Source organism: Pecten maximus, chromosome 4 (genome assembly GCF_902652985.1).
Source record: "Pecten maximus chromosome 4, xPecMax1.1, whole genome shotgun sequence".
NCBI classification, from domain to species: domain Eukaryota; kingdom Metazoa; phylum Mollusca; class Bivalvia; order Pectinida; family Pectinidae; genus Pecten; species Pecten maximus.
In genome coordinates this window covers 36,220,241-36,231,531 of record NC_047018.1, presented here as the reverse complement: position 1 = coordinate 36,231,531, position 11,291 = coordinate 36,220,241, and the positions used below count along the sequence as shown (strand labels likewise).

At 36.2% G+C, this 11,291-nt stretch overlaps 1 protein-coding gene across 1 annotated transcript in view; it reads right to left on the bottom strand.

Annotated features, from left to right (window-relative positions):
* Window positions 1-4: 4 nt before the first annotated feature.
* LOC117325973 (sodium bicarbonate transporter-like protein 11) overlaps window positions 5-11,291 on the bottom strand; it is a 37,536-nt gene continuing 26,249 nt past the window's right edge. Inside the window, exons 10-16 of the mRNA XM_033882513.1 lie at window positions 10,096-10,354; window positions 8,735-8,841; window positions 7,624-7,792; window positions 7,181-7,354; window positions 6,637-6,832; window positions 5,726-5,895; window positions 5-5,418 (exon numbers count right to left, since the gene is read on the bottom strand). Of these exons, the coding sequence (XP_033738404.1) occupies window positions 5,358-5,418; window positions 5,726-5,895; window positions 6,637-6,832; window positions 7,181-7,354; window positions 7,624-7,792; window positions 8,735-8,841; window positions 10,096-10,354 (1,136 nt within the window). The 3' untranslated portion in view covers window positions 5-5,357. The remainder of the gene's footprint in view (window positions 5,419-5,725; window positions 5,896-6,636; window positions 6,833-7,180; window positions 7,355-7,623; window positions 7,793-8,734; window positions 8,842-10,095; window positions 10,355-11,291) is intronic.

The following is an 11,291-nucleotide window of genomic DNA, read 5'->3' as shown; positions in this document are numbered from 1 at the left end:
GATATGCTTTCAGAAAATAATTTTATTGGTTAAGAACATTAACAAAATCTAACCAACAAAAAAAATCACAGACTTGTGTGCTGGTAATGATATTGTGCAGACTTACACCCAATAAACAAACAAGTATACTCTGCAACAAAAATAGGATATGTCAACAAACAGTATGAGTTCCAACAGGTGTGGAGCTAGGGAGTTTACAGAACAAGTTTAATGCTGATATTCCCCATACAGTGGGGAGGGGTCCGAGATGGAGTGGAATGTCTGTTTTATCAAGATCTAAATGATTGGTAAAGAGTAACCATCACCACTGGATAATGGGCCGAGATTTGATGATTTATTGATCCCAGTCAAGCATTTAAAAACGTAAAAATATTTTTTTGTATTTTAATTGGGAGGCAGGCAGCAGAAATACTCAGAAACATAATCACTACAGACTTGGAGGCATGGTCACAAGACATTAACTTAAGATACATTATTAACACACACTTATTCTAATTGTTGATTACCATATTCAACAAGCCAAAGTGATACCTGACTTATTGTAACAACTCTACACCAATAAGTCATCTTTTTCAAGTTTATTTCCAGTGTAATGTCTTTAAAAAGAAATATTAACAACCAAAGTGTGAAAGCTTTGTACCTTGTCAATATTTCCAAGGCCTCTATATCGGCATAAGGACCTGGGAAATATTGTTAAAGATCTTGGCGCTCATCATTATATCGGCACCAGAGGACATTTTTATGCCTCCACAGCGAATCGAACCAGTGACCCCTAACCTTACTGGTCTAGTACTCTATCGAATAAGCTCAAGAGAAAGTCTCTGTTGCTGAGTCATATAGGAAGTGTCTCTTCCCAGGGCAACCAAAATATAATAATAAACATTTATTGATACTTATATCGATGGCATTTAAAGTTTCTACAATTTGTTTCTTTGGTAGAAATAGCTATTATCTTTTTGTAAAAAGTAATATTTTATTCTACATCAGGCATGCTCTACAGGATGAGCACATTAAGAGAAATTCTTCCTTGCCACCTGGGAAGGAAGCAACTACGTATCTTACCAGGGTAAATGTAAAATATACAATTGTTGATATACATTTTTGTACTTACATCAATAAAGTTTCTACTTACTGTTTCTTTGGTATAAATAACTATATGTATTATCTGTGTATAAAAAGTGGTATTTTATTTTACATCAAGCATATCTGTAGAAAGATATATCAAATATATTATATAATCTTGATACAAAAATAATCTTGTCACATAACTACTTAAACAGGATCTGTCTTTTGGCAAGTGTCACAATAAATCCCTAAAATTCTTGAACATGTTGTATGCAGCATTTGTGAATTTTATTATGATCCCAATATGGTTGGCATCCCTACTTTTTTGCATTGTATGTAACTGAACCTAAAACTATTTATCTTGGATTAAAAATTGGTGAATGTTAAGTTGTCAATAAATTAAAAGCAATTGGCAAATGTATGGTCATCCCTAAATGACCTGTCAGCTTGAACTTCAAAATTAAGAAATTTACAATATTTACATCAGGCAAACTACATTTATAGTTATGCTCACCTGTTCATTGGTTCGATGAATGGCGTATATATGTATCACTAGGCCTGGTTATGGGGATAACTGGGTCCCTCATGGGGTGTATATCTGTATATGTATCAATTCTTTGAGGTTTTGATTTTTGAAAATTGATTTTAATGTACTAATGTACTAATGTGCTTCAACCACAAAATAAGTCCCTACTTTATTTTTGCAGAATCATTAATCTTAAAATAGTATGCTAAAAGTAGTTCACAAATAAGCTCTCCCCAAACTTGAATATTAAACTTTTACCATCGGGGCTTAGATAAGTATGGTAATCATCATGGCATTGGAAATGAATGTGACAGGTCATTTTGGTCAAACTTTAAAGCTGGTGTTGTTTTGGTGGGCGAAATTCAATTATAACCATATGTTATAACGTGTCCTGCAAATATCATTTATCTTTGGCCGTCTTCTAATATATCTGTTATTTTTGTTTATTTTAAAGCAGTATATCACAGAGCTGTTATGATTTATATGGTATATAAATATAGCCTTATACGTTATAGGAATATATATAAACTTATAAACCTTCAGTCTATATCTTTCTATATCTTAATACTAAAAAAATAGTCATTACAATACTCTATTTTAGCACAATCGGAAAATGACTTGATTTTCCAATATACAATGTAATCCTTATCTATGGCAAACATGCTGTTTGGCACAATATAGGTTATTTAACATGGCACAATAGCTGTAGTATGGTTTTACAATAAAAAGCTACCAAAAATAAAGATACACATCGAAAACCTGATTACACTGCCGCTAATTGTATTTATAACCTCTCTTACAATATGCCATGGCTTCCTCGACTTTATTTCTGTTAAAGTCTCTTTGTTGGTATACATACATGTACTTGTTTCATCAATTCCTAAACAATGTTAGTAAGTTCTCAATGTACAAAAAGTGGCAGTATAACAAGGTTTTACTGTACAAATGGTGGCAGTATAACAAGGTTTTACTGTACAAATGGTGGCAGTATAACAAGGTTTTACTGTACAAATGGTGGCAGTATAACAATGTTTAGTGGACAAATGGTGGCAGTATTACAAGGTTTTAATGGACAAATGATGGCAGCACAATACAGTTTTGCTGTAAAAATGGTGGAAGCACTACAAAGTTTTTATTGGGAAAACAGCATAAGGTGTAAGTGGGGGGGGGGGGGGGGGGGGGGGATAGTTAAATGCTATGGAAGATATTGAGACAGCAGTGATCTAGTAAACAGAAGTGACGGGTTATGAAATCTGTTGACAAAATTGTATTCTGGAAAATAGCGCCACCATATTGGGAAAAGCAACATAGGCTCTGTCAGTAATAACTTTAATTTCAACCATTTGACTCTTAATAACATATTTTGCATGGCAATTAGTGCATTAGACTGCTTTTTAACAACTTTCAGTAAAACTTAAAATACATCTAGTTGAAAACATACATAAAGCAAGTATAACAAATGTAGAAAACAGCTAGTGTCTACAATGCTCCACAACTAGTTTTGTCAGGAACAATCATTTAGTGCATTTCCAGTACAAGAATTTTACCTGATGACGGAATCCAATATGTACAGACTGGAATGTCTTACCCAGTACACACAAATCCAACTGTGACAAACTTTCAGAAAACAGTTACATAATAAAATCTTGTGGTAATTGCATTATTACATAGTATATAAATCACTAGATATATCTATAGGCCTGTTTTATATGTCACCCAAATCCATCTTCGCTAGCCAAGGGTTCACTCGGTGAATTTAGTGTATACGATATGAACCCTTTGCTAGTGAAGATGCCAAATGGGGAAACATCATTTATATACAGTTTCAACTTTAATTGGTTGATTCATTGTACACAACTATATGGTGAAAAAAAAATGCACTAAGTTATTCCCCGGAATATTTACAAACTTATATATTTCACTTAAATGGGACGATTCGTACTCTCTGAATCCATTTTCTAGGACAATCTGTAGTACAAATCCATTTTCCAGTACAATTTGTACTGTCAGAATCTATATTCCAGTACAATTTGTACTCTCCGAATCTATTTTCTAGGACAATTTGTTCTCTCAGAATCTATTTTCCAGTACAATTTGTACTGTCAGAATCTATTTTCCAGTACAATTTGTACTCTCAGAATCTATTTTCCAGTACAATTTGTACTGTCAGAATCTATTTTCCAGTACAATTTGTACTCTCACAAGGAAACTATTTTCTAGGACAATTTGTACTCTCAGAATCTATTTTCCAGTACAATTTGTACTGTCAGAATCTATTTTCCAGTACAATTTGTACTGTCAGAATCTATTTTCCAGTACAATTTGTACTGTCAGAATCTATTTTCCAGTACAATTTCTACTCTCAGAATCTATTTTCTAGGACAATTTGTACTCTCAGAATCTATTTTCTGTGACAATTTGTACTCTCGGAATCTATTTTCCAGTACAATTTGTACTCTCAGAGTCCATTTTCTGGATTTTAGCATAACCATTATAATTCTATAATACAGTTTTTGTTTTGATAAAATGATATATAGATGCATATATTTACAGATGTTGTCAACAACTTTTACATACAAAATGGTGTGCATCTCCAAGCGTATATATCAGTGTGCATATAGTACAGTGTAGTTGGTATTACCGTGTAGTACCATGTGGTGTAGAGGTGTCCCCATCGGGGGACTCGTTGTCTAGTGTACCATAGTTATACCCAGGTACAGGTGAGAACATACTACAGGTGTGTCACTGTACAGGTAACATGTTATCATTGGGGATACAGGTACAGAATGTCACCTTTATATACAGGTGTAACATCACACAGGTTCACATAAGTGTTATACCACTACCATACAGGTGAGTCACCTTTACCATACAGGCAAGTCGCCTTTACCATACAGGTGTCGCTTCTACCATACAGGTGTCGCTTCTACCATACAGGTGAGCCACCTTTACCATACAGGTGTCACTTCTACCATACAGGCAAGTCGCCTTTACCAAACAGGTGTCGCTTCTACCATACAGGCGAGTCACCTTTACCAAACAAATAAATCACTTTTATCATCAGGCGAGCCACCTTTACCATACAGATGAGCCACCTTTACCATACAGATGAGCCACCTTTACCATACAGATGAGTCACCTTTACCATACAGGTGTCACCTTTACCATACAGGCGAATTACCTTAACCAAACAGGTGTCACCTTTACCATACAGGTGAGTCACCTTTACCATACAGGAGATTGATTTTAACCATACAAGCATGTCACCTTTCACCTTTTAAGTAAACATGTGTCACCTTTCACATGATTGTGACACTCCGGATACCAAGATTCCTTCTACAAAGGACTTCATGATTTTTGATTTTGCACAACATAAAAAAAAAAATACCTGTGTTGAAATAACAGTTATTTCAATATTTATAAAATTTGATTTGTAGGTTGACCTTTCCCGATTAAACAATGTTATGTAGATGAACATGCTGTAGTATATTTTTACCTGTAATGACCTATATTTACAAATTTGGCACCATTTACAGTCATCACTTCATTTATCATTTCACTGAGACCTCCTCATCATTCTCTCTAATGACACGGTGTCATCCTCCCCAGCAGCTGTGGTGACATCAAAAGTCAAACTGAGGTCAACTTGAGACAATTTCTAAGTTTAGTAATGTGACACTCAAGGTCAAAATATAGCAGCTTTCTGGGTTACTCGTGCAAATGAAAGTCACGATCCAAAGTTTCTGTTCATAAGTGTTGGGTCTACTCAGTGTCCATCCAAGGCCTTCAGGTATTTGTGTTCAATGAATTTTGGTACCAGTTTGTGTCTGAAAAAAGATATAAAGATTTGTAATGAAGATCTATGAATTCAAAGCTAAATCCAAATGGTAATAACTAACAAAATTCAGAAGATAGAGAAAGGTCTTAGAAGCCATATGTCTTGTATCAATTCATCAGACATAATTATGGAATTTAACTTTGGCGTAATGTACGTACACATGTACAAAATGGACAGAGAGAAAACATATAGTCCCCTTGGTTTCTCAGTAGGGGACTAATAAATTGATAACACTCCCACAAAAAATGGCAGACCCCATGGTTCAACAGAAGTTGTAAGTCTATATCTGTACCAACCTGATTGGCATGAGCACCATGAGGAGGATTGGGAAGACCATCTTCATGTAGGGAATCGGTGAGAAGCCGAAAATACAGAGGATGAAGAGCTGTGCCAGCTGTATGGCGGTGAATAAATGGACCTTCCTCTGGGGCACACGGCGTACGTAGTGGTTAGGTGGGTAGGCAGACTGTAACACAAGGACATGTGAGTCATTAATGATACACGGTATAAAGGATGTATACATATATACATATCAATTGGGTGGTTGGTTGGCACAGCAGTAACATGCTTGCCTTTCAACTAGGGGGCTTGGGTTCAATTCCTTGAATGGATGTGAAAAGGTATTGGGTCATCTGCTCTACCACATTGGTTTTCTCCAGGTGATCTGGTTTCATCCCACAGTAAGACTCCTCGTGCACTTCCATCCAGGCCAACAAGCGTGATTGATATAAGATTATTATAATTGAAATTGATTGTTATAGAATAAACAAAGTTTACTTTTTACATATCAATTACCAAGGGAGTCATAGATGAATAAATATATCGAAGTTTTTCTGCAAGTCCCTTGAACTTCGAAACATCGAAGTTTGACTGTAGCTATGGACTGAATATTTACAGTCAAATAAGATATCAAAGTTATTGGAGCTAAAATATAGAGTTAACCAACAAAGGACAGAAGTACGACTTGGGTATCTCCGAGATATTATCAATAGTTATTGTATATAGAATAAACTAAAACTCTAGTTACATATGAATTCCAGTAATCTGGATCAAACTTCAAGTATACTAATGAGTTCAAGTATTTTGGCCCGAAACTAGTTACATTCTAGTATTCTGGAGAAAATCTCATTAAAAAAAATAGGCATACATTTGAAAATATTTAAAGCTGTGCTAGTTATAAAAAGGCAGAAGAGCTCTGTAGACTCACCTGTTCTGTAAAGAGAAGTAGAATGCGATCAAACATCTGATTTCCGTAGAGGGCGGTGATGGCGACGTAGAGGAAGAGTCCATCCAGGACTGGGCGGGGGATATAGGCCATTGGGTAGGGCAGCAGGAACATAGAAAGGCCAATCAACACGTGTGAGATTATCCCTGTCAGCCTTGTCTCCCGCACATGGACGACTCTAATGTATTCAAAAGTATTTCTCTATCAAATATTAAAATCAAGTAAAAAACAAGACGATTTGTCAAATTATTACCAAATGCAAAAGGATATGCAAAGAATGGATAAACCTTTTTCTTTGATGTATGTCAAAGGTCAAAATGTAGGTCAGAGTGTACTGTGTCTATTTGTCTGTCCGTCTTTCTGTCTATCCATCTGTCTGTCTATCTGTCTTTGGTTATCTATCTATGGTTGTTGACTTGTTTGTTTAGTGACTAACTTTGTTATCAACCCTACCCTTAGGTAAACAAAGCAATCTGACAATAGAAAAAACTTGGCAACACTGAGCAATTGACTTGTTGTCACTTACACCTGATGGACGTGACCTTGTTCTATCCTGTCCTCAAGGTCAGCGAGAGCTTTAACATGGAGGGGAGAGTGGGGCAGGGCAGCATGTATCCATGGTAACGTGAAGATAGACAGTACAGCATTGATGACAGCCACAACAAACAGATCCCAGTGATAAGCTGCTCCCTTTTTAAGCCTGTAAAAGATTGCACAAAAAATGCACAATATATAATTTAGTACCTTTCAATACAAATTATATACAGTAGTCAAAATCGGAATTAAACAGCTATTCCTTCCTTCTTGAGTAGGTCCAAAGTGATGATAATGGCCTGAGTGTTGATACCTGATGGGTGATGGAGGAAACTCAAAATAGGTCAAAATCTGGACCAGGGAGGTGTAATATCATTGTTTGTATTTTGACCGTAGTTGACCTACTTGTTTGTATATTGACTGTGTTTGACCTACTTGTTTGAAGGTGTGTTGACGAGGGCGCTGGATATGTTTTGGTCCATGAAGAACAGGAGGGAGAGACTAAATCCAAGTCCTGCTGCTGCAAATACAGCTGATGCTGGTAGTGTGTGGATAGGGGCTACCCTAAACAGATTCTCAGCTGGCGTATATTCAAATGGTTTTACTGTCAAACAGAAAGCAGCATTGTGTTAGCTATTAGACATGTCATCAAACAAATAACCTTTTACTTCAATATAAAATCCATGGATGGTTTTCATTATTCATACAGCTTTAAAATTATCTTACTACATGTGTAAAATAATCTGATGACATCCACTTATATTAGATACACCTGACACACCCACTTACATTTGATATCCCTCTGACCACACCCACTTACATTTGATACCTCAGCTCTGACTGTAGTTGACCTACTTGTACTTATACCACTTACATCTGATTCCCCTTAGACACACCCACTTACATTTGATACATGTACCTCTCTGACCACACCCACTTACATTTGATACCTCTGACCACACCCACTTACATTTGATACATGTACCTCTCTGACCACACTCACTTACATTTGATACATGTACCTCTCTGACCACACCCACTTACATTTGATACATGTACCTCTCTGACCACACCCCCTTACATTTGATACCTCTGACCACACCCACTTACATTTGATACCCCTCTGACCACACCCACTAGCATTTGATACATCTCTGATGACACCCATTTAAATTTGATACCCATCCGACACACCCACTTACATTTGATACCCTTAAGCTTCTTACCATACTACTTGCATCTGATTCCCCTCTGACCACACCCATTTACTTTTGATACCCCTCTGACCATACCCACTAGAATTTGATACCCCTCTGACCACACCCACTAGAATTTGATACCCTTCTGACACACCCACTTATATTTGATACCCCTCTGACCACACCCACTTACATTTGATACCCCTCTGACCACACCCACTTACTTTTGATAACCCTCTGACCACACCACTTACATTTGATAACCCTCTGACCACACCCACTTACATTTTATACCCCTCTGACCACACCCACATACATTTGGTACCCCTCTGATGACATCCACTTACATTTAATATCCTTGAAGACAATGGATCCAAAAATGGACATGACAATGACAGCAACAGGAAGTGCATAGTCCGCTAAAATCTCACGTTTACCTGCATTTAGGAACGGCCTGCAATACACATATATAACATATAGATCGCTATGGTACTAGTACAGTCACATCCAGAATAGGTCACTTAGATCATCATTTTTCATGCTTAGCTGATTGACAGTTTGTCAATTTTTTTTTGTCAGGTTGACCGAACCTGCTCAGTATAATATGCCCTCCTGTCAAAGACTTTAAAACTCAATACTAACTTGATTGAAAGGAAAAGTAATATGACAGGGTATTTTATTGCAGTACATTGTATTATTAGTTGTGAGTACATGTAGCTATAACCTATGCCACAATGTTCTTAATCATACACATATATGGTCTGCCATTATTCTACAGCAAACAAACTAAAACAGCATTCCTCTAGATGGTTTTGGAGATTTCAAGCACTTCTTCAAGACTTTTTAACCACTTTGTTACATTTTTGTCTTCAGATAAATGGATAAAGATTTCCTGCTTTTAGTTATAAATTTATAGGATTAAGTGTTTCACAAATCAGAGACCCCAACAGGATCTTGGCACTCATCATTAAATAACCTTTATTTGACTTTTCACTTTTATCTTCTTCTTTTTAACCATTTGAAAATATCAGGAACCTACTACAAATCTGAGAAAGACCCATCAAGATCTCTGAGAAATAATGTTAACATTCTTAAACTAAAACAAGAAAAACACATGAAAAACTTTCTGGGAAATAGCGATAACCGTAATTTCACTTCAACTGTCAAAATTTAAAATGGCCACCTGTTGGCTATCTTATATTCCAATCCATCTCAAAATAAAACTTTTCACAACATTGGACAAAGGGGAATCTACATATGGAATTTAATTAGAAATAAGAAATAGTGATAACAAACTTCAATTGTCAAAATTTAAAACGGCCGCCTAATGATTGCGGCCTTAAGTGAGCTTGTTGCCATTTTGTTTTTCAGTCAGCCCCAAAATTCAATATGCACCAATGGAGATAAAGGGGAGACTACATATGAAATTTGAGAAGGATCCATGTAGAACTTTATAAAAAATTGTGATAACACTGACTGCTTATGGACAGACCGTTTACGGACGACGGACAGACGAAGGGTGATTTGAAGAGTCCACCATCTGATGATAGGCTATTGGAGACTACATATAATGTGAATGTAGTTTTTCTGTGCAGTTAATTTGATGAAATTTTAACAAAAAAGAGAATTAAACAGATTATGAAAGTCACAATTGAGGATAAAAATCAAGAAGCTTCTTCCAAAATGAAAACATGTCAATGATACGTACGTTTTTGTGAAGTTGTACAGTGTGAGTCCAGTCCACACTGTGCCAAGCATTAGTAAGAGGAACAGTATACTGTTCTCTCTCAGACACTCCGCGACACCCGACACATGGGTCGGCACGGCGCTGTCGTTAGTAGCAACAGTGACTAAAGTAGTCAGGGTGTTAGACAGGTTAGCAACACTACTGTTAGAAGTGGCACCTGATTGGACGGCAGGTTGTGTATCTCCCTCACATGCGGGAGTGTGGTAATTTTTGTTAAAATCTGGAAATACAGAGATATACGTAAGGACATGCTACATTAACAATAGAGTATTGTTACAGCAGAAAGTCATATTAGGTAGAGGTATGTTACAGAGTACATTAGAGTATAAATGGCTAGAGAGTATAATTTGAGTATAAAGAACTAGAGACACTACAGACCTTATAGGGTAAAATATAAGTATACAGTTAGATAATAAGAATATATATATATAGCTAAGATATGATAAAGGAGGATACACTCAGAACATCGTCATTATAACTAGAGATATAGTATGACATACAATAAGATAAATTCAATAACTACGAATATATTTATAGCATACACTGATAGTGCAGGGATAGCTAGAGATGTTATTGCATACAATCTGGATGTTTGAACAAGAGGCACAATAGGCCTGTATTGCTCACATGCTCTGTAGTTTGTGCAGTGGAGACTTCAGCCTCAAATTAACACCCTTTTTTAGTAATTGGTACAATAGTCAAATATCATAACTCGGTGATTTTAATATTCAGGAACAAATCATTTAAGGAGTTTAGCACATTTGACCCCAGTGACCTTAATAGTAATAATATCAAGGTCATTCATTTGAAACAAAGTTAATAGGCCTTCATCTCAGCATTCTTTTGTCAAATACTCTGACTCTGACCCTGGCTAGGATAGGGGAAATTGTTTTAAGATTTTAACACATCTGACCCCTGTGACATTAAGAGAGGTCAAGATTATAAATTTGAACAAACTTGGTAGTACTCCATCTTGGTATGCTACTGGGCCAATATCATTGCACTGGCCCCATTTTTTTTTTCTTTTCTTTTTTGGTCATAGAGAAGAAGTTGTTGATATTGACAAGCTGATGTTCGATATATGGCACACCATAGAGTATTAAGCCAACATGTCAATCAGGCATGTGAGTTAGTAACTACAGAAATATACAAGAATT